This window comes from Pseudoliparis swirei, chromosome 21, assembly GCF_029220125.1.
Source record: "Pseudoliparis swirei isolate HS2019 ecotype Mariana Trench chromosome 21, NWPU_hadal_v1, whole genome shotgun sequence".
Taxonomy (NCBI): Eukaryota; Metazoa; Chordata; class Actinopteri; order Perciformes; family Liparidae; genus Pseudoliparis; species Pseudoliparis swirei.
In genome coordinates, this window is record NC_079408.1 from 10,962,905 (window position 1) to 10,987,564 (window position 24,660).

General features: G+C 42.9%; 1 protein-coding gene across 2 annotated transcripts in view; it reads right to left on the bottom strand.

Moving 5' to 3' along the window:
• Positions 1–24,660, bottom strand: part of LOC130211694 (glucosidase 2 subunit beta-like) — a 97,704-nt gene that overhangs the window by 3,013 nt on the left and 70,031 nt on the right. The window contains exons 12-14 of one of the 2 annotated variants that reach the window (XR_008835145.1): positions 24,554–24,643; positions 13,058–13,129; positions 951–1,123 (exon numbers count right to left, since the gene is read on the bottom strand). Coding sequence is in view for 1 of the 2 variants with exons in the window: in XM_056442637.1 (XP_056298612.1) it covers positions 13,058–13,129; positions 24,554–24,643 (162 nt within the window). In the remaining variant the exon portion in view is untranslated. The remainder of the gene's footprint in view (positions 1–950; positions 1,124–13,057; positions 13,130–24,553; positions 24,644–24,660) is intronic. The other variant, XM_056442637.1, reaches the window with a different exon arrangement.

Consider the following 24,660-nt stretch of genomic DNA (forward strand, 5'->3'; position numbering starts at 1 on the left):
ACCCTTTTCTACTTATTTTTTTTTAAAGACAAAAAAAAGGACAAATTTAGCACGTGAACATAATCGTTGTTAAGCGCCGCCAGGTCGGCTTATTGGAAATCGGTTCCTCCCACAAAGAAGCTGGCAAGATGGCGGGCCTGGCAGTGGCTGCTTTGTGTCCTGACACCAGCGCTCACGCCGTCCCCTCTTCAACAACGGAGGGGGGGGGGGGGGGTTATGAATTAAGATTTGGTCGGAGTAAAATATCTGTGTATCTGAGGAACACGGCGAGGTAATCCGGAGAGGCGTGAGCGCGGCCGATTGACGGTTTGACTGATCGCTCGTCCTTTATGGCGTTTCTGTCTGAATCAGAACACAGAGCACAACAAATTAAATTCATTAAGAAATGAAAAGATGATAATTGGAAAGCCTTTTTGTAAATGGCTTGTCGATGTTCTGTTGATCATTCTGGAAGGAAAGAGCCACAGAAAGATGATAATTCAACGGTTTGTTGGTTCAATCTGCCAGATGGCTTTTCCTACTAGTCCCACCTGTCAGTCAAGAAGCCCGTTGACCTTTGCACACGGCCCTAAAGGAGAAACATCTGCTCTGTTCCTTGAGTTCTGCTTTCGGTGTTAAAGAAGCCAATATATGATATATTTCCTGTTTTATTGATTATGTAATCTTATATTATACAATATTTTTGTAAGCTCAACAACAAATAGTTTTTTCAACAATATTGTAACTATAATTCTTAATGGCCGGCACAAGAGAGAGGGACGATGTATGTAACAGGAATAAAGATACACCTTCCTCTCCAGTAGTTGGTTGTGTTAAATTACGGCCTCCGAATATGAATTCTCCCGACATGTTTTTGAAATGCCATTTTATTGTTGTTTCACCTTGATGGGAGAACACAAGGAGTCCTTCTGTTCCCAAAAAAAAGAAAATTTCTTTTTAATCTAACTTACCCATTTAAAGTGTGAAAAGGTGTGAGGTGAGACATAACTGATGGCGTTGCCGCCTTGAGAGAACGGCGGTCTCAGCTCGCCGTTCGCTCTTTTCCATTTTTAGAGGTGTGCAGTGATGTCACCGCCAAGATGGAGACGGATGGATCCACCTTACGCTTCACATTCCATACGGCCTGCAAATAAATTACACCTTACAGCTGTGCTTTTACACACGCACAGAGAATTCCTGGCGTCGTGTTTGTTTACTTCTTTGATCTCTCCATCCTGACTCGGCCATACGGGGGGCGGGGGGGGGCGCGTTATGACTGAGATGTGGCCAGATCGTCCTCTGATGACCTCCCTGCTCGCGCCGATTGGCTGATCATTCCACATTTCACCACTTAATTGTTGCACTTGTGAAAAAAAAACCATCCAATTGGGCCGCACTGCTTCATTTCATGGCATCGACATTTAGGATTTGGGCCGCAGCCACGATCCACTCGATGCTCACTTCCTGTTTGCCTGCACCAACACAAATTTGTCTCCCATCCAACTACTATTCAGATCGGACTAAAATGTTCAGGATAAACAACAAATTTAAGCAGACACATTCCAGTTTTAAGTCCAATAAGGTAACATCATTAAAAACAGATAAAGTATGTGAATAGATCAACATTGGCAGCTGAGAGACAATTGTGTTTTAGCTTTTGTAGGAAATCCATTTCCGACCGCGTGGAGACAAGAGAGGGGCCACAAATGCAGACTTCCTAATAATTATTAATGATAGATGATATTGAGCATGTTTTTTTTCAGGCTTAAAACCTGAAGAATCTTATTTACAGAAATCTGAGTTCTAATTTGATGTGGTTGGCCTCCTCTGACGCTCTGGAAGGAACCGTACATCCCAGATTAACTTGTAAAAGCAGCATATCTAGCCAGCTAAATGATATTATCCGACACTTGCTTTGCATTGTGGGTGAGATAGTGCGCCTCGGAGAACAGACATGCCTCTAATGGCACACATGAGGGAGTCAATCTCATTTAATTTTCTCTCAGAATCACTAAGTGGTGATTCCTATTGACACACAGAAGCAGATGGAGCTGTGATTCAATCTCACCCCGTGTCCACGAAATAGAGAAACAGCAGTTTCACCTCCTCGATGCCCTCAAAGCAAAGCTTATTATAATACTATATATGTATGCTGTAATATGTGTCATCATATACCAGACAGACGGACTGCTCGGTTCAAAACGTTTCTCATTTTTGTTTGGAATTTGCCATTTTAGGGTATTTTTTTCTTTTGGAGACAATTGTTCCATCATCAGCATCTTTTAAATGCTAAATAAGGTTTTATCTGAAGCTGGAGACGACGCCACTGGCCGGTTCATCTGGATTTAACACCATTCGATGAGTAATGGAATCATACATTTAGCATAAATGGAGGAAGACTTTCCAAAGACTCGATGTTAGGTATGAAAAAAAGGGATCAGAGGTACGGAGACATTTGTAATAAAGCCACGCTCGAGAGTGACGGCCTGGGAGTTTAAGATAGAAGAGAACGTCGACATCAGATAACTTGTTGATACTTCTCTAACACCTTCCTCCTCCTCCTCTTCGTACCGAGTCCTAACCTGTGTGAAGATGGTAAGTCTGAGCTTATTACCGTCACCTTCCCACTGTAGCATCCGCTCATTAGCCGCCACTGCAATAAATTACACCTCACAGCGATGCTTTCGACTGCCTTAACAAGCGGTGTGAAGCAGCGAGTTAGTCCCCTCACTATTACTCTTAATGTGCTAATTATTTACAGCATGACACGCCACGCGCCACACAGGCAGGCAGGGGGAGCAATTTGGGAGCCCGCTGGTTTCATTCGGACTCCGTGAAAGCAGCACTCTCGCAGCCACGTGTCGCCGGGCGGAGCTGACCTCTGCCTCGGCAAGGTCACTCGTCAGAAAGCGGCGTTTTTTTATTGTTATTATAGAGCAACGCCGTCGTTTCCGTGCCAGTCAACAAGTTCCTCCCGCCAGCCGACCACCAATCGTGCTCAGCAGCGCCATCAATAATTCACACACGCATCGGAGCCGGTGAAGGGCGCGTGCAGGCTCAGTCAGAGCTGGTTCCTCATGACTGATGTACACAAAGAGAGCATTTGTTGTGATTTCTTCGAAATCGCGGGGCACGGAACGGGATCAGAATATATTATGATATAAAATAGTTTATGTGTGGGAGATAAATAATTCTTTGCCGGGTCAATTATCTAAGTGGCGCCCAGCAGCGTGGATGGATCTTTGGCTTCCTTGTGTGCAGCACGTGGACCAACGCGGACGACTCTAAATCGCGGCGTCACCTCCGCGGCGCATTTCATCGTGGATTCGCCACATGCCGAGGACGCCGTCAACAAACGGCGTGCGCGTTTCATCAACGTCTCCAGACAGTTGGGAGTCGGGGCTGATGTCAAACCCAAATCAGTATTCTGTTAACAGCTCACTTGTGCCTCATTAACGACTGGGCTAGACGTTGCCATGGCTACCCAGCAGAAAGGCCATCAGGGGTTCACAGTGTCATCCCCCCCCATCATCCACTCCCTCCCCCTTTAAACCGTCTCCTCGGACGCACATGATTCATTACCCCTGCGCCTTGATGCCAGATAAAGTGTGGGCTGTTGGAGTCGGGGGCCGTAAAGCACAAACATCGCATGGACACAAATATACGCGTCACTCCGCGTTGTGTTAAAGCACCTGGCTGTCTGTCAGTGGCTACGCTGGCATGCTCCTCTTCAGCATGGGGCATGAAGTGGCGGCCATGTAAGCAGGTATGAGGGGCCCTCTCCACACTAATGGCATTCCAGCGAATGACCTTGACGGCTTGACAATGAGCTCATTAAGTAGAACACTTAAATGTATAATTATGCACTTGTCCCAGTCAAACAGGCACTACTCTATAGGTTACATCATCATGGCTTGGATAAGATTTGAAAAAATGTATGTAAAACCAAAAGCTAAATAACAAACACCCGTCAAAAGAGTGATGAGATGGGGCAGCCTTTCATAAGCAGGCCCGTACACATAAGGGGAACCAGCCAACAGTTAAGCTACAAACAAAGCAATTAATCAATTAACAACAAATAATATCAATATAAATGGAAATTTGATGCGCTTGTTCTCAAATTTAATTTGATTAAAACTGAAATCAGAGCAGCAAGATAATGAGTCTATAATTCAAGTCCACTATAACACTGTTAAAGTGGCAGCCTTCACATTCATATGTAAACATTTATAAAGTGTACTGTGAAAACTTGAATAGATATGAAAATGTCAAATATTTATCAATAAAAAATGACTTTATTCTCTTTTTACTCGATCTTTTTCAGAAAGCCCATCCGCCTGAATGGATGCGTCCCTAAATTCAAAGCCGCCTTGCAGTGGAACAATGCAGTCGAGTGAATCCTTTAAAAAAAAGCCCAAATCCAATCTGTGCGTAAACATTACGTACCAACATTTGTTACGGTTGTACACATTTAGCGCCCCTCATGCATACGCACACATGGCCCGGCCGGCTGTCTGCACAATGCTCGACTACATGCATCACCTATTTAAAAGGGGCTCAATAGAGAGTTGTTTAATATCTAGTTTAATTGATAAAACAACTATGCAATTGAGGCGCTTTCATCCGCATGAATAATTGTCACAATACAAATAGTTACAGTATTTAGAAGCTTCTATATGACGGCATCAAAAATGTATGTTTGATATTATTGAGTGTACTGTATATACGTTGGATGTGCAGTGAGGTTTGATTCCTCCTACCCCGCCCAGTATGCCGGAGTTGAAAAGCTAAATGCCGACAAATACAGATTAAAGCTGAATATTTTTCTCGCTAATTTTTTTCCAGGATTTTTAAACGATTACATCCATCTTCATCCAATCAAGACTTTACAACACGAGTTATGGGAAATGTTTGGATCACAGGACTTGGAACAACTCTGGCACCACTGAAATGTTATTCTACACGTGTAATATTCATAATGTGAAGTGTAGGCTGATCTTTAAATTACGATAAAGAGAATGGCGTGCAAAAAAAGAAACATTAAATATTGATTTAGAATTTGAATGAATTATGTCACGGTAATGAAGCTTCGAACCCTTTGATACAGCCCTAAAGCAATTATGAAATAATTATCTCTGGATGTCATCATTTTCACCCTCTGTTCTTGAAAATATCCCTCTTATGGATACGTGTCCATATTTGACTGCGGATAGTCTCAATTTGGGCTGACAGGTTGTCCTCCTCCTAATATTAAATCTGCTGTGTTGTTTTCGTCTTCGTCACTCCCCTGGAACACTATCGGACACTATTGTCTTCATTTCTACAATAGTTGGTTTGATTTAATTAAGGGGCTACGCTTCACACATTCACAACAACTTCACCACTTTCTCAATGATAACACTCAAGGAAAACATATTTCCTTTCATAGAGAAAAGGGGGCGTGGCAGTGCGCTGATTGTGAAAAGCAGGACGTCTCCCATCAATGTAAAAGGACAAATTGGTGAAACCACGGGTCATTTAAGGGATGGCTACCTATGGGCAATAACTCAATAGGAGCATTTATCGTGTTTCCATTGAATCGCAACGTGATGTAATCATGCATCGACATATTGTGAAACACAATTATGTACAAGCACATATTAATTTCAATGTAATACGGATGCCTCTATATGACATACACGGGCATACGAGACCATCAGCGAGAAGATTCAAGATTTGACTTAATCCTCGTCATCGGCACTCGGGGGTCGGACTCCGATGAAATCCTGCTTTTTACCAGAAACTCGGGCTTCGCCGCATCTGTGGCGCTACTTTTCCCACCGCACCGCTCACCGTTGGCGGCTTCTCGGGCTTCTGAGCGTGTTGAAAAGGCGGCGGAGCTCCTCGATGCACGGGAGTAGAAACAGAAGTGAGGAGGGACTCCAGAGGGCAAGCACAGGATGCTCTTCTCATGTTGCAACACACACACATGGTCACAATGTCACGGCCATCTGGAATCAAGCATATGACTCGCATATCACACAAAGTTAGTATAAGCTGAACACTTTTTTTATCCAAATATCAACCTTGTTAAAAGGCCAGATTGTACAATATTTTTAGCCGATAGCTGCCACATCTACGAGAGGAGACTTTGTCAACAGGTGTTGACGTGTCTCGATCTGATTCAAGCTCAAGCGCATGCTTTTTTTCTTTGTGCTCATTTGTAACCTGCTTGTGATAATCTTCGTGCTCCTTTGCCAGCCTATCAAAAATAATTAGCCGCAGTGCTTTCCTCCTGTTTGTACATGAGAGCTGCAAGTGAACGGTAATCATTCTGAAAAGAGACAGGGATTATTCTGTCAGAACTTCACTTGCATGGACTGCAAGTGAAGTTCTGACAGAATATATGTGTATGTATATGGAGCTGCTCTCCATATACATATACATATTTCCATAGTCATAGAGTAGAGCCTCCTTTCTTGGGCATTTGCCAGTAAACTTGTCAGTCATTCATGCTAAAAAAAAGAAAAGAAATGTAAACTTTCATTGCTCCCCGTGAGGAAATTGTTCTCTGAATTTGACCAATCAAGCACCCAGGGAACAACTAGGGGGGGGTTCAGTGTTTTGCTCAAGGACACGTCAACATGCAACTCTGGGGGGAGCGGGGATGGAACCGGGCACCTTGTGGTGACGGGACGACCTCTCTCCCCCGTGAGCTGCAGCCGGCCCCTCGGAGGACGTGCACTGCCTGGAGGCATCCCCATCGCTGCACCTCGGTCTTCCAGTTCTCTAGGGTTAGTGCATTTGTCTTTGTCTCTGTTGTTCTGTGTTTTAAATGCGAGTGCTGTTTTTATTACTGTACCCCAAACGGCCCCTTTGGAGAAAAGGAACTTTATTAAAAAAGTCTTTTGTGGCCAAACAATACAAGGTCACCAGCGCTGGTTCTGAAGTGAGCCTGGCGGTAGACGTCGCCGCGCTGCATCTGAAGCTCGGACTCGACGCCGTGTGCGTGTTGTGGTCAGAAACAGAGACCCGTCTGTGTGTTCCCCGGGGGCCGGCGTGTCCCACTCTCTCCGAGGTCGCTCCGTGCCATCGATCCGACTGCCGGGCTCCTCTGCAGTGGTTTTAATGTTGCTAGGCTACCTTCCTTCTCCACTGTTTTCCGTTTGAAACTCTAGTGTTCAATAAAGCAGTTCAAGGGAGACCTGTGGGTTTGAATACTGAGCGATGTGAACCTGCAGACAACACGAACAGCCTTTTCTTTCCTCTCTAGCCTTGGTCACACAGCAGCGCTGTGCCTTCCCCTGCAGCCACGGCTTCATACAATTACGACTCAACAGTTCCAACGTTCGTGGATATATACCTTTTTCTGGTTTAAAACTTCACAATCTGAGTCATAAATCTTCTTCTGTTTCAAGTCCTTCACTCTTCTTTCACGGTGTGTACAACCCTCCGAGCAGTGTCTCGGCGTTATAGTCCCTGCTATCAGATTTTGGAGGCATTTCAAGCTTGTCCTGTCAAACAGTGAGTGCTGGCCAGACCCTGCACACTTTAAGTATTCCTATTTCCTCTCTCCCCGACGAGCGCAGAGCCGTTTGACCCCGGCACAACAGAAGGCCGAGCTCCTTGAACTCTGCGGGGCGACACACGCCGACCCCGTGACCCCGACATCGCAGCCACCTGATTTCCCTGGAGTCCCAAAACAAAAACTCGTCGGACGACCTTTCAACTGATCCTTTCCTCCTCCGCAGATATATTTAAATCATGGAGAGGAAAATATGTATCATCATGCCGTGGAGAAGCTCTTCTACTTACAGGATGCTCATTAGGTTTCATCCCGTATCCTACCTCCTGTTTTCCTTCTCATTGTTTGATTCTGCATTTCTTTCCTTTATTACATATTTGGCTTAATAAGCAGAATTAAGGTTTCTGAGATCTTCTCCCGACTGCAGACTGTTCCACGTCGTTGTGGCTGATGTGTTCATCCTCAGCTAACTTTGAAAAGGGCAACATAAATATTTCAAATGCACTTATGGCTTATGGAGAAAGGTTATTATGGACACGCGCTGCTGCGAGCGCACACTTTAAAAGGAGTCCTTCTCTCTAGTTGTTGTGGTTGTTAGCAGGAAACGACTCGAACGCCGAGCCAATTACTGGATGTTGACAATGTACTTTCCTGCGGATTGTGTTTTAAAAACTTAAATGGATCAGACGGATGGCGAGCTGTGGTGCTGCTCGTATTTACGCCATTAGAGTCATGTGAGAGAAATTAAAATGAGGTTATAAATTGGGTGCTCATGTTAACTGGAAAAGACTGCTTGTGCTGTGCGTTGGATATATTTGATTGCATGGCTGGGGTGAACACCGGTTTCTCGTTTGAAGTCGACTGCTCACGCCGTGTTTCTGCCGATGAGAATTTGAAATTACGTTTCACTTTATTCTATCTTTTGTCGTCGGCAGTGGAATACTGTTACTGCATCCAATTATGACCCTGAGCTTTATATGATGGTGTTATTGTTTCACTTTCCCTTCTGTCGCTTTGTTCCCCTCCATTTTCTTCTGCTGGCCCGATGTTTAATGCTGCTCTTGTGATTTTAAAGCATTCATTTTCTTTCCGATACAGACTTCTGCCGCATGAGCACCTTCGATAGCCAAAAACAACCAATCAGCTGTAGAGTGGATGACAAAGCACTTATAGACCCGTCACATATTATTGGACTATTAAGGAAAAGCTGCAAGCGTCACAATAAATAACATGTTTCTCCATTTTATCATGTTATCACAGACACACAACATGCAGATTACATTTCTCCCGGAGTCTCTGTGATTAAACGCATGCAGTGGACGTTTCTTTCTTTTAGGCCATGCGATGATTCAATTGGCAAATGTGAAGCATAATTTTGCCCAAGAATTTATGCAGCAAGGACAAAACAATGTAGTTAAAGAGGACTATAAGTGAAAGCTAAGTTAAGCCTGGAAAAATATTACCACTGTATTAACTATAATACGATAATAATTTGACAATAAGTGCTTTCACAGGAAAGCTAAGCATCTTTGGAGAGATGCCAATTCAATTTCTTGCAGTTAGATGGGAAGATTAGCACAGATCTAGGAACAGGAGGCTTTTATCTGGGATCAGATTAGAATACAGACTGGAAGTCACTGCTCCTCGGCCCCAAAACATGTTTTTACACATTAAAGAAATGAGACCAAACTTATAAATGAGCTTTTAAGGTGCTGGTAAGTGTATTTTTACATTTTGAAAGAGCCAGCGCGGCTGATCCTCCTGCTTCCCGTCCTAACGGTAAGCCGAGCTAACTGCTCGGTTCTAGCTGCAAACTTAAAAAGGACAAATGAGTGGTATTTATATTCTACTCGATGCAAGAAAGTAAATAACGGTATTTACTAAAGTCTTCTATAACAACATAGGTCGTTTAATATCTCGATAATGACAAATATCAATCTTACACTTGTTTTTAGGAAATTTAATAAAAAGTCCATATAAAACCACCAACGTGTAAATCCTTTTATAGTTTACTCCTGTGTGGATTTTAAATACTCGACAATTGAAAAGTCTGTTTCCTCATTTAATTAACAACTTTAGTGCAAAATGAACATAAAAGTTTCAAGAAGACCCTCACCAACTTTATAGAAAACACACTTCAAACTGAGGCCTCAGACATGACCACCGAGCTGAATCGAAACCCGTGACGGACAGCGAACATTATGAGCTTCAACACGTCATTATTTACCATCACTATTAGCACACACACACACACACACACACACTCCAGTGGGATATTGCAGAGAATCATCGATACCACGCAGGCTTGAAGGAAGTGAATGTGACTGCCGGTGACAGAGGGAGATCAATGTGGGGTTTGTCGTTCCTTCCTCCTACAAAGAGTTATGTTATAGCAGCTCATAAACACACGACGGTAAACAGAACACACCGTGTGATGTATATCGCTAATATACATAGCAGTGCATATATTTGCCTTGAGTAAACCTTTGTCTGATGCGTTGTCCGTGTAGCCACCACGTCTGCCTCTGGAAGAGGGTGAGAGGGGACATTACGAAGATGGACGACGCTGTCACAGTGGGATGGTGTTTGTCGCAATGCAAGCGTTTCCGTCTCCTCTATGATCATTATCGGGGCTGATGTTATTGTTACAATGGCCATTTCAGGGAGCGGTTGAGCTGCTGAGACCAAAAGGCAGAAAAAGCCAAATGCAAAACTGAGACAATTGCAATTCCGGTAGTGAATACAAGTTGTATAATATCTACATTCACAGATAATTGGGAGCATACAGCATGACTGCTGTGCCTTATTAAATCTTTATGGCTATGTGTGTGGCCAGACTGGCCATAATACAAAAGGAAGTGTTCTCAGGGTGACTCACAGTGGCTGAAGAACATTTGTAAAGTTAATGGTCTCACGCCAACTATGTTGCAAAACCGAGCATGAAGGAGGGTTAGGGATACGGGAACAACTTGAAACTTCATGAGCGTCGACACTTCACGAACGCCGGCCAAGAGCGGTCGTAAAAATTCTGCAGCAACCCCACCCATTTAATAACGCCGCAGAAATATCACACAGCTCAACCAAATTAGCCCAAACTGGTACAAGCGAGCATCGGCGATGTCTCCAGACTTTCACTGACAGGCCGCGCGTGTTAATGGCGTTCCTCCTTCACTCTCCCCCGCTCCCTTCTCTCGTGGTTGTCCTTTAGCATGCCGGAGCAGGTGTGATGAATGCTGCCGTTTAAATCAAAGTGCCCCCCTCGCCCCCCTCTGGGGAGAGGGAGGATGCCTCCATGCAGATTGATATCAGGAGGCCCGGCCATATCCTGCGAGCGCTGACGGATGGTCTGTCTGGATAAAAAAATGAACTTTATTCCCAGCGTGCAAGCTGTGATTCATGTACCTCCCCCTTCTTCCCTAAAACTATTCCACATATACGTTCACTACACACTCTGGAAGCGGTGTAGTATATCATATCGTGCTGCACCAGCGGCCTGCACCAGCGGCCTACACCCACAACATACCAATGAGGGGTTGTTGTTCCAACGTGATCACACACAAACTAGCATTATTCCTCCATTATGGCGTTGAGGTAAGCGACAAATCGAACATCCGTCTCTCTCAGGGAAGGAACATGGCCATCTCGTTCTGGTGCATTCTGTCCCATCTCAACAGTTTTTTCTCTAAAACATTTCACTTAAACATATACAGTTTATATACTTGAAATCATTCCCGTGTGACCAATTCAAACGAGACGGAGACGCGTTTGACCACTGGTTGTGTTCGGTCCTTCCATAGCATCCTGAGTGACAGGCCGGCAGAAGAGCCGGGGTCACATGACTCACAGCTAGCATTCTGTTCTGCTTCTTTCCTGCACTTAAAACATGGTGAAGCATTGCACTTCCCGCTCCAAAAAGTGAGTGGGTAGTGTGGGGAGGTGGCGGTTGCAAGAAAGAGAAAAAAAAAGAAAATACAGCCCTGTTTTAGATTCCAATTAATGTGCCGTTTGAAAGCAAAGCTACAAGTGAAAAAGGGGATAATTGCGAATTAATTATCTTTAAGGTCTCACTTCAACCGGCAAAAAAACAAGGCACGTACAACATTATGGCATCACATCTCAAAAAACAAATGTTTTGACACGTCGCACATTTATTTGGTCATTTATGCAGTGAAGTTGTCTGTTTGCCCGCGACTAAACAAAACACCGTTGCAGTGGAGTCCTCCTCTTTGGGGAGGAGCTGCAGCAATTCATAAAAGCTTTTGTTCGAGAGAAGTTTCAATGTTGATAGGATGTGTTTCTATAATTGCGCCCTATAAAAGTGACGGATCACTGAAGGTTAACGAGAGAGTGGGAAACGACAGCGAGGTGACATCCCATAATTATCACCTCAAATCTAAAATTCAAAGAAGAGAAAAGAAATAGAAATGTACACTTTTATTGATCCCCGTGGGGAAATCCTTCTCTGCATTTGACCCATCTTTAGTTCTTAAGGAGCAGGGAGGGTTCAGTGTCTTGCTCAAGGGCACTTTGACATGCAAACTCAGGGGAGAGCGGGGATTGAACCGGGTACCTTGGGGTTACGGGACAACCACGCTCTCCCATGAGCTACAGCCGAACCCAAAATACATATGTTTTAAGTCAATTATGATGTATTTACTTATTTCCTGGATTTGTTTGACAGAGATGTTTTAACTGTTATGTGTTAAGCAAAAACTCAGCAGAAAAATGACATTGTTTCAAACTCAGTAAAAAATCTAATAAAAATAATTCAGATAATTTTTTACCAAGACAGTTTGAATATATAGAAAGTGTGTTTGCTGATTGTTTAGACTTTAGAGCAACTTCACTTGCAAACCATATATGGAAACTCTTGGTTGTCAGTATTAAGGAAGAATGAAAAAAAAAACTAAAATCTTATGTCATCCAAAAGTTGGTTTCCATGGGGACAGAGTAACGCCTTTCACAGCACGTCGGCATTTTGATACACACCAATGTCGAGCATTTAGCACAGGCAATCCCAAGGGGGTGGTAAAAGGCCAGAGTATAAACCTTCAGATGAAATTGAAACCCTTCGAGGCTGAGGAAATAAAACCCCAGCAGTGTATGAAACCTGCCCCCTGCTTGTCATTGATCAAAAGGTATTACAACTATAATAGAGATATGTAAGCGATTGATTAAAGGTCATATGAAGCCAAACAGAGATTGAATAACAATTCAAAAAGAAATCAATAGCGCAAATATTGGTTTTAGAGTAACTTTGTATGCGCAGTGCACGAATGATTAAAGGAGTTCAATGTTTATTTGTTTTAGGACAATTCATGGAATGAAAAAATGTGTCCGTGGGAATTTATCTAATTATTGAAAAAAAAAAAAAAATGTTAAAGCAGTTTTTAAAAGGGCCTCAACCGTGTGAATGTGTTCTGCTATGGACTAAATGTCACCGCAACACAATGCACACACAACTCATATTAGGAATTGCGATTTTTAATATATCATGACCCTGAGATACGGACACTGGTCATCATTGGGGATTTTATCCACGGAGACTGAAGAAGAGATGAAGGAGGTACTTACCCTAATGAGACCTCTGTTCCCGCGGTGCTCTTTTGTGTGACCTGATTGAAGGGGCACAGGGTGTAGGTGTACCTGCAGAGGGGGAGGAGAACCCAACATCCACATTGAGTGAACTGGCACACAGGGTTTCATCCACCGTGGGTATAATAGCTTTTTTTTATGTTGTCATTGAGAAAACACTAAACCACTATCATCAGCATTGACAAGTTCTTTTTAAAATTGTTTGTAGTTTTACTGCCAGCAACTTTCAGGTTTATGTTTTGTTCGAAATCTCTGATTATTTTCTTTTTTTTGGGAACCCTACTTTATGCTAATTGCTCTTCACTGCTGAATAAGTGAATATTACATTCATATTTACCAGGAGAACAGAAAGAAACAAAGCAAAAAAAAGGGTGAATAAATAGGCAACCGCTATGTGAATGCATTAGCCAAAACCACTTCATAGGGTGATTGATAGTTTGTCAATGTTGCGTTTCCATTGACCCAGTTGTCCAAAGGCACCAATAAAACAGTTAATACAGCTTTTGAAAAACACAACTTTCTCAACAGGCAAGCAGACTGTGGTGCAGACGTGTCGAGTATCAACGCAGTGATTTGATAAGCACGATTATAGGCCGCGTCTCGGCTGAGAGGTTACCGACCAAGGAGCTACCAGTTACCCGGCCTCCCACAGCTCTTCTACGAAGTTAAAAGCGAGACTAAAGGAGTTTGCAATTAGTAGAGGCCACCGCTAAGTGGGGACCGGGCTGGAGAGTAGAGGCACAACCACTACCTTCAGCAACTAACTGATCAAAGGCTGTGATGGAGGAACAGAAAGTGGGAAAGGCAGCGAGGCACCATCACACAGGTTGTTATGAAAGAGCACAGGATGGCCAGACAACCACGAGCGATGGAGTGAAGGAGGAAATGCAGATTGGAGGAGAGAAATGGCTGCAGCGTAAGTCGATGTGGGCTGGGAAGTGATGGGGAGATCAAAAGCTGTGCGAGAGAAAGCCAGATGAAAGAAAAGACAGTGATGAACATCAGAGAAAGGGGGATAGCGGGAGAGGTAAGTGAATGGCCGGCGACTTCTTTTGCTCTTGCAATTGTTTGCGGATTTTTTCTTTTTAAATGCTTCTCATTTCAGAGACTACGGTATATGTCCTTTCATGTCTGCTGTAGGTCTCCCTCCCCGTCACCCGCCACGTATACGGGCGAGGGAGGAAATAACAAAAGCGTCTATTTGTGACTGCAAAGTAAGCAGTTCGGCTCGGAGTAGAATTAAATAGGTCTCAGCGTGACTAAGCCTATTGAGAATCCATTGCACTCCAACACATTTGACACGGTGCAGCAAGGCTCCTCTTGAGATGTTTTCTGTTTATTACTATTCTATAAGTTTATTCTCAAACTATATACTGTATCTCACAACCATGTTAGCAGCAACGTTAGAGGTTCTGTCTATCTCCAGACTATTATTTACAAACTCGATGACTCCACTTAAAGTGAACAAGATTTTGAATGGCAAACATTAGTATGTTAGCAAGTCCATTATGAGCATGATGACATCACTATTTAGGTAACAACTCCACTGTGGTTCAGTCGAGCCTCACAGAAATGCTAGTGTGGCTAAAGACTCGAGGTCTCGTCCCTCTCTTCACAGCTATCTTTGAGCTCTTCAGAGACACTCATCACCTTTAGTTCACTCCAGCATCAGATGACTCGCTGAGACCTTAGATAACTGCTGCATGGTCAACATAGTTTGACAGAATTTGAAACTCAGCAGTGCTTTGGTCTAAAACTTTAACACGATGTGTCAACCACGACCTTCAGATATGCAATCAAATGCCAAAGAGATTGAGGTGATGTTTGCCAATCAGCCTCCCGTACAACATTAATAAATATAGAAACACTTACTGTGGCACAGTGGAAAAGCAATCAGATTAATCCCATATGGGAGTCCCCCTGTATGTTTCTACCTCTCTTCCCCCTCTTTCTTCGCCTCAAGGCAAACCCATCCATCCCTGAGCACTTTTGCTGACAAGCTAGCTTTCACATACAGAAAAAAAAATTATGAAACTAGGCTATTTATGAGCAAGGGCACTGCCATGTGACCTCGGACGCTCGCCTACACGTGGCAGCTTGTGAGAAAACGAAAGCCGGCACGGCAACACAGAAAATGTGTCGCCGGGTAAAAAACTAAAAGTTTGGCAGGTTAGAAATGCCGAACCCAAAACGCAAACGGAGGCGCGGGTTGATTAGCAGTCCGTCTCCGAGTTAGACGAGATGGGACACGGCAGAAAGGTCAAAACAGGCACATTTATACAAACCGTGGCCAGCTATGCTGAGCAAATGAGCAGTGTGAGGAGGAGGAGGAAATACCCAAAGGCTTTGTGGAGACACCGACAGCAATACCCACAATAAAGTTAAAACAAAAAAATAGCCAGGAGAACAAAGGCAGACGAAAGAGGAAGATGATAAATGACAAAACATGAATACAAGTGTGCAAAAGAGAGTGGGAGGGAATCAGAGAGAGCTGGCGGTGACCCCCGCACATATGAATCACCGACTCAACAGGTCGCCAATATGACGGATGGCGACGTGCATCGAGGGCGACACTGGGCGGAGGAGACAAAGGAGGAAGAAAGATGAGAAAGAGGAAACTTGGTGCGTCACTAATCAAATCTTTGACAATGATTGGAAGGCTATCCTGAAATGACAACGGCAATCCTCCCATCTGGGTCGTGTCTTTCCGTACCATGTGATCCGTCATCGCCAAGACAATCCGGCTCCTCGTTGTGACGCGAGTCATAATAAGTTGGTAGCACGGTGTCAATCTTTGGCAGGTGAAGGCACATCGTTACAGAATAAATCTGTTAGACGCAACCACTTAGGCCCTCAGGCAGCATTGCACGCTTCACCGGATCAGACAGCAGGTTGAGTCTGCTGCTTTCCAATGAAAGCTACTGACGTTAGACAAATGGTGGCAATAAGGCAGCATATAGGTTTTGTTTTATATTGTTCTCTATAATATACCATTTAGAAAAGTGAGGAAAGCTCAGATTTGTGGGGCTTTTAAGGGAAACATGTATACGTTTGTTTTAACTCTATAATCCGAGGTCTGACTCCTCCTGGTTTTTCATTTCTCTCACTCACTGATTTCAGCGATTTCTTTTGCCACGTAACATTTTACTATAACCGATTGCAAGAAAGGCCAAACTCTATATACTTATGTATTTAACGGTCCATTGTTAATTGGAGATCCGACACAGTCACCCAACTGCGACTCATTAGGTTATATAGGGGGGAGAAGAAAAGTTGATGTATTACTCAGTCCACTGAGATCCACTCAAGGAGAGACAGCCATTAGGCCCCTCCCCCTCCAGACCGCTCCGTTACACCGTGGGTGGAGTTCACCGACGCTGACACTGCAAACTGCAGCAACGCCGACACGGATTGGTTTACAGGTGGCGCTGTTTACACTCGGCCGGCATGGCAGACGTCAAAGGTAGCTCGCGAATATAAAGTGACGTGGTTAAGGAGCCAACACATCAACACGTTTAAAAGTAGCGTGCATGTTTCAGTAACGATGCAGTCCAGTTTGAACTTACTAGCTTTATCGATGTATTCAGTCATGTTCATGTTTTCAAGATTCACGTCATCACATCAACATGCTGAATAAGAATGAAATGCTCACCTGGAAATGTGAACTCTCTGACTGAACGCAGATAAGCAGCCAATCGGTGGCGTTTTCTTTGTTTCAGTCCTACTCGCCAGAACGCAAACATATTTTATTGTGCTTGTTTGTGCTTATTTCGTTTCAGATTTTTCTTCCTTTTCAGCTCGTTTGTTAGCTTGTATTGATATTAGTTTACTTTACTGTGAATAGTAATGATATCAGAAGGAGAATTTATGCAGGTGTTTACAGTATAGGTTTTTTTTTTAAATATATGGATGACAGTCGTGATGCATTTAAAACGTCTTTAATCAAACTTTGTTGGAGATTAATTATAACATTAAATCTTCAACTAATACACAGAATGTTTAGTTTGGACAAAGATATATGCACAACATAAATCCCATTACGCTTTTAAAGCAAATATGAAATAGTTTGTTAACACTTTTACGGAGGCATTCTTTATAAAACCAGATGTTCTTTACATGCAGTAGAGGCCTTTTTAAATCCAACTGGCTATTAACATATTGTATGATTATTAACAGCGAGATAACAAAGTATATTTAATTACAATACGGGTCGATGAAATCAAGCATTCTGATTGGATGAGGGTCACGATGTGTACTTTATTCAGCCATAATGTCCGACAGCGGTTTACATTTATCTGAAGCGTTCCATATCAGTCCGCACCCAAAATAACAAACACGGTAGATTTTGCGCTAACGTTAGTTGTCAGTTCAAGCTTTACTATTTACTTACTATTTATAATGTCGCACTCAACCGTATTATAAAAGCAATAAGGTATGAGACAAGCGGACATTATTGACGACAAAATGCTGCCTCATGTACCTTATTGCTTAATTGTAGTTATACTACCTTAAACTCACTGTATGTTAAATGCAGTTACTGTACTTTTGTTAAGTAATAAAAACAGATTTAAAAAAACATATTTTAGAAACATCTGCCTTGTGTATATTTTTGCATCTAAATACAAGCAACTCCAGCAGGAGAAGACGGTGAGAGACGCTGAATGTCCGTGGAGAAGGAGTTCTGCATAGTTTGGATCTCTCTCCGAGAGTAGAAGACTGAAAGTGCCGCCATGTTGAGAGTTTTACTTTTAGCCCCCAAAGGGTCAACTCATCAGGCCTCAAGTGCAATTATGAAATCCAATTCCAAATGAGGCCATTTCTCAGTTTACCTTCATTTTCCAGCTGGAGGACAACAAATGCAAGTCTAAATAAAATACTGTAAAGTGTGGAAGTTCACTTTCTTGACAGCGTATCATATTTTGGCATTGGAATTCTTCATGCAGAGCCAAGAGTCAGAGTACAAGATCTCTTCTGTGAAACTACATGAAAATGTACGATGAATGCAGAAGCCCTTTTTCCCACATAAACTACTCAGGGGAAAAATAATAGTCATTCAAAGCGAAGGAGCCTTTCAAAAAGATGGCTCAATTTATATGCAAAAAAGAAAGGAGACAAAACAAGCCAAACCCGAAGCTTATTTAGTTTTTAGAGGCATCACTAAGGGCAATGAGGCAAATAGCCTCCGGCAGATGCTTTAAAGTTGCATTATTTCAGCCATCTCTCAAGATATTACATTATTATTGCTGCTACTTTGTTCTCTAAATAGGTTAAGGCTGAGGTTTGTAGCAGATATGCTCAGCAATGGGACTTTCAAATGTCAAAGAAATGCACTTAAGTGAATTATAGAATCATGGTGGCTTCACACCAAATTGCCTGTTCTCGTAGCTAATCTGAGTTCAAAACAGTGTAATATACTTAATGAGACTATTCTACGAGACTACATCAAATGGCTTTCATTGTATTTGTGTTAACAGTGGCGGTGCCCTGAGGTGACTTAATGTAAATTAATATAATTTTTGAGAATTACTAAATATTTTTGATGGTCATTTTAATGCATTTGTGAGCTACTGTACCGACTAAGTAGTGGTACCCTGTTATTATTATATATTATTCATCTCATTATTCATTTTACTGATCAGAATAATCATCTATATGTCATCCTTTTACATTTCAAATGAAACAATTACATGTTGCGACATCCAATTTGTTTTCTCTGCATGTTTGAACATTTGAGCAAAGCAGCAGAAATGTCTCTCAGGGTGGGAAGTTATGAAGTGCTTCTTCTGGCTGTTAAATATCATTCTCAAATACAATGTGTTGGTGCAATGAATTAAGGAGAGTTATCCTTTTCAATAATTTGCTTCAATTCCTACCATACCATCGCCACTCTTCAAAATACATGAATAGTAGATCAGAACCTGCACTACAAAGTAATAGTTTGAACCTCTAGGATAGAAACAACACTTTCTCTGAAGTTATAACAGTTTCTGAATCTTATCTTATTAGATATCATATAATTGTAACACAACATAAGGATAGTCATTTGTTTACATGACGACAATGTCCCTTTTCCATTTTAGCTACACTAACTGCACTTTAAAGGAGATTACTGTTGAGCTAACCGTCAAGACCTTGTCTGTAAATTCTGAATTAATGGTGACACTGATGAACGTCAGATTAACATATTTCTCTCCAATTGCGTCACATAATATTTCTTATGCTATAAGCAAAATGTCCTCTTGCTCAAACTAATTTGTTCCGTCTTAAATGCTACCAGTGTAACACCAGTCGGCTACAGTTCTCCGAATTTGTTTCCACTGTAAGCGACCGTAATTTGCACATTGACAGCTGACCACATGAGTGCCACACATGCTGACAGGAGGAAACTCAATGGATATGTTGTCACTCCATGCGTGAAACACTGCACTGCAGGTTATCAGACCAGTCGCCTATACTACATACTAATAACTTTTATACGAAAACCTCACGTCCAGGTGGGCTTCTGTCTGTGTGGTTTCCTCCATGGGAGCTATGCTTGGTGTGTTGAAGGTGTATGTACTGTGACTCAAGTTGTCTGCCTGTACAACAATCAATAAAAGATGAAAATCGAACTTGAGCTGCTACAGTTCTAAAAAATAAAAAAATAAAAATAAAAAAAATCCTTAAAACAATTTAAAAAATGATTAAATCATCTCAAAAACTAAATTAGAAACAGGAATTCCTGGTGTGCAATGAATGACAAGCTGGATAAACGAAACAAAATCTCTGAGAGGTTGAACCAGACTGTTTCAACACAACCAACCCACAGATAATCCACTCTTGCCCATTTCTAGAGCTCTGGAGTTGGCAGCGCAACAGAGACCGATGAGATGTGATGATTTGATGACCCCACCAGACGCACACGCTCTCCTTGCCAACCCACAGGTCTACTGAAGCAACGGGAAACTCCTGCTACTTCAGATGGCAGCCCCTGCTGTGGATTGGGCAGGATCTCCACGTACCAACAGGACCGGGCCCGCGTCTTAGTTGAAACGCAGTTGCGTGAGGACGGAAGATAAACCGACTCTTTGTCATGGCATCCAGGAAAAAGTAGGAGGACTAAGTCTTCTCCAAACTCAGGTGCAACACACACAGGGGAGGGAAGTTGGAAAGTATTGAGAGTAGAAACTAGCACAACTGGCATCCGTGGACAATAGGCACTTTCAGACCAAACCATTCTGGGGGTTCCATGGGAGGGCCAGCCAACTGGGGAGCTAACCTGATAATTACATACCGTCAAGGTTGTTTTCGGTTTGCCTTCACACTGCAAATCGGAAGTGGTGTCGGCTGGCCTGAGCCGCTCGCACACGGCTGCAGCTGGAAGATGGGCAAGTGGCGAGTTCGCTACGAGCTCCTTTAGCTTTCTTTTGTGATAGAAGTATAAATAAAGAACCCTTCTACATGCCACAAGCAGATTAACGCAAGCAACATAGCAGCCATGAAAGCACCTGTAGTGATTTAAGACCGCTTCGGCTTAAGAGGAGTACAAACTAAAATATGATCTTCAGGTAGGAAAATGCCAAATAAGAAATGTAACATTTTTGGAAGAGGAGGCTGGCAATATTGTATATATGATGACAGAATTGGAAAGCAGGTGCATAGGCTACAATCTTTCTGGCTCCTCCGCTCCTGACAAATGACCAAATGTGAACCTTTGAAGGTAATTAATTACATGAGCAACACATTAATAGTAATGCTGAATTTCATGCTTTAATGTAACAGCAGTGTCTGTGCACATCGATCATAATTTGAAAGCGATCGAGTGTGACAAAGAGCCGATCCTCTGAGGCACGGACCTGCAGAAACATCTATTGTAGCACAGACACTCGTTTCGACAACATTCCAATTACGATGAACAAGAAGCCTCTGCCGCTCGGCCCCGTGATAAACCAGAGGAAACAAGCTTCTCATTTCATTTGTGTGCCTGCATGCATTTCTCTGTCGTTAGCTGTCGTCTGGTTGGCTTCCTGGCGTGACTTCAATTTTCTAAAAGCAGTACAGAAGGCCTTCGTATTGGGCATCAGGAATGTCTGTGTTGCATCCCATTAACAATGAAAGCTGTTGTGAAATGCACCACATATGACTCTTCATTCTGCATGTTACATCTCGGACTCCACGTGGCTTTCATTGAATATGAAAGGGCGCCCTCCGGGTCTCGATCTCCCCGAGAAGAACCCGATGCACCGCTTAGGCCATGTGATGTTCCGCAGACAGTCGGAAGTGTCACTTGTGCTGCTTATCCGTCCCTCTCCTCTGTCAACGCTGAACCACGGCGGTGGGCATGACTCACTGAAGTGCTCTACCTCCTAATGACACGCCGGCGGAGGCTGAGTCAATCTGACCTGACAGTCTTGCATAAATCACGGCCCTGCTATTTAAGTTGCTTTGAGGAGTGTCAACAAATCCACAAGAGGAATATGAGACTCCGCTGTAGGTAGGGACTCCGCCTCTGAGAACTCATTCTGGGGAGTCTTCCTTCATGCCGTGCCAGGCTGTGTTGACTGAATTGCCAAAGCTTATTTCTGATTCACTGGCAGAAGCTTGCGTTTTAAATTCCCCACGAGTGAGAAGGGCCCACATGCACCCGATGGACCGTTTCAGGGGGAAGACATGGAATTTTTTATTTTAAATGGGGGAGTTTTTGGAAGTGAGCTTCAACAGCTCAAATGTGAAGTATTGACACAAATATTTACAAAATACAGCATTTAGCTTCTAATCTCGCTGTTAATCATCATAGAAAAATTGAGAGATCAGCCCACCCATACCCAACCAATGAAATTAAAGTAATGTTCCTTTAAGCTCTAGTGAGAAGTGATCCACACCAAAATGAGACAAGGCAACAGCCAGACTTCAGGAATAACTCAACAAATATGTGCAGGGAAAAGGACCTTCCTTCGCAAAGACAAAAGCAGGGATCTCGGATGACACCTGAAACAATGCACTTTAAACGTGAACAGGTTTGGCCTGCAGTATATAAGAATAAGAAAGAGCAAATCCAGTTTCTGTGAATCAAATAAAATGCAACCCGCTCCTTCCACTTCCTTGCTCCATTCGTGCAGTCTAATCCAGTAAGTTGCTCCACACGGGTCATCGTCACCAAATGATCCTCACGCGGCAGCATTTTAAACCTCTTGGTTTGCTACACCCTGCAGCAGGTAAACATGTTCAGCTAATATTTATATGAAAGACAGACAGCATTTTAACTCGGCAAACTATCGTGGCTGCGGGCTCCTTTCTCCCATAGTGTCTGCCACTCAAGAAAAAAGAGAAAAAAGAAGGAGCAACTTAATCAAACGTGAGGGATCTAAACATCAGGGCGATTGTGAGATGGTTTCAAGCAATGATAAAGAAGCTGGAGAAAGCAGCGCGTTATTCTCTTTCATTATTGCAGAGGAACCGTAGCCCTGCTCGTTCGCTACTCGAGGGCATCGGAGGGAGTGTTGTAGAAAGCTGTTGGTTTATGCGTCTGTCAATGTCAGGTCTTTTCAGGATCACGGTGAAAGGCGAACAGCAAGGATAACGGGGGGCGGGGAGGGGACTGGTACACGGCTGAGAGGGTGCTGGGAGGTCAAAAGACCTTCAATTGAGTTAATGCTCGTGGATATAGTGCTCTTCAGTCATTTGAAGGCTGCCTATTGGATGACGCCAATAGGCCGGGGAAGGAAAGGGAACGGGGCACAGCATGGGTCTGGGTGCCAAAGGCTGAGAGAAACTGATAGCACTTGGAGTACTTTTACCAGTATCTTGTTGTGGTTCTATTAAAACCTGTGAAACTGTTATTTACATCTTCGCGTTGTGGTTTGGTACGGTGAAGGCTTCGCAAGACCACATACTGCAGTTAATGTTGCATCGCCGGTCCCGCCTTCCAGTCTCACACAGCAGCCAGCTGACTTACTTCATGTCAGCGGTGTTCGCAGTATTTCACATTGAATAGGCAGTACGAGGGCCGTGATGGCTGCATATATGGCATTATGCTTAAAGACCGGGGCTCGAGCTGCACGACCCAATCAACAAGAAACTAAATCCGCACCCATGTAGAAGAAGTGCAGCGCTGTTCTTGTAACACAGTGAGTTAGTTAGTCTTCGTACTTCAAGTACGATATAAATAAAAAACACGAGATCAGACTCATTTCCTCCAAACATGACCCTGATCAGCTGCTTTGCTCGCTTACTTTAACAAGCATTTTGACTTTTAACACAATCTCAGACAGTCATTTTGGCCATGGATGCTGGAGTGTACATTTAAAAATATATATATACACATATATACAAACACATGTATCTGTGTAACCCCAACATGTAATGAGCTGCTTGGCCTGAGACGTAATGCTCAGTTAGAACCGTACAAGCTAGTTAGACGGACCTGCTAATATTTGTAGATAACCATCCATTTCTTTAGGAGGATCGTAAAAAATAAATAAAGAAATAAACATAAATTATTATCCTAGTGGAGAACAAAAAAGACCTACTGAGCCTTGTATGATTAGCCTATCACTGAAGTGCAATTCATCCATTATTGTTATGATTGCTCTGGCATCATCTTTCGTAGCTTTCCTCCAATTATGTCTCCTAACCGGCAAGAACATCTTTTATATTTCCAGAAGTAAAAGACGATCAATACCATAGGAGCCAGCTCTCCATCCCGGCATCATGCAATTAAATCAAATTGCAACCAATGTGCAATATTGTCATCAAATACTGTTTAAATTAACCGATAGATGTTTTCAGGCTTATGTAGAAGATCTGCAATTTTCCTTTTCAGATGCTGCCTCTATAATGGGGAAGTAGGCGAACTAATCACACCGGTGTATAAGGGTAGGGGGAAACCACAAATTCCAAGAATGTCTGAAAGATGTATTTGCAGATAATTTTCTTTCAGAACTGAAACCACCCACCGGCTTCTCAAGCTCCAGCTGGCGAGTAATCCTGAGGAGAACAGATTCTACCACAGCAGGGGCCGTCGGGATGCAGGGGAGATAGTAAAAGAAGCTCATTCTGTTGATTACATTACGTTGATTTAGCTGCTCCGCTTTCTCCGGGGTGACTTGGAACTCACAAATATATAAACTTGAAATGGTAGATTTTTACTGAGACGGTTGTCCAGATTAAATTGACTTTAGTACACTTAAAATCAAAATAAGATCCAGCCTATGGTTGAAATATTGAGTTCGCATTGATTCTTTGAAACTTTGTTTTCCAGTGTTTTTATGTCTACCTGCAGAGCTTTGTATTGCACAAGTAATTGCTTTCCGTGATTTCCATTATTGACAGTAAACATAACCGTCAAAAACTTTGATTGTTTATGAAAAGTGTGTTTTTGTAATATATTTTCATGACAGCGGATTTTGTGCGCCACCACATATTTTCTATATTATTGCTCGATTAAAAGAAGCATATAAATAATAAAAAAGCAATACAAATCCTGTCAATACTTACTCGTATACTTTCAGCTCGTAACACTGGCTGTTCAGAAACAGAAACTCCCAATCTGGTCCATAGTCTATGGACAGCTTTTTCCAGAGATCACTAAGAAAACCAAAAAG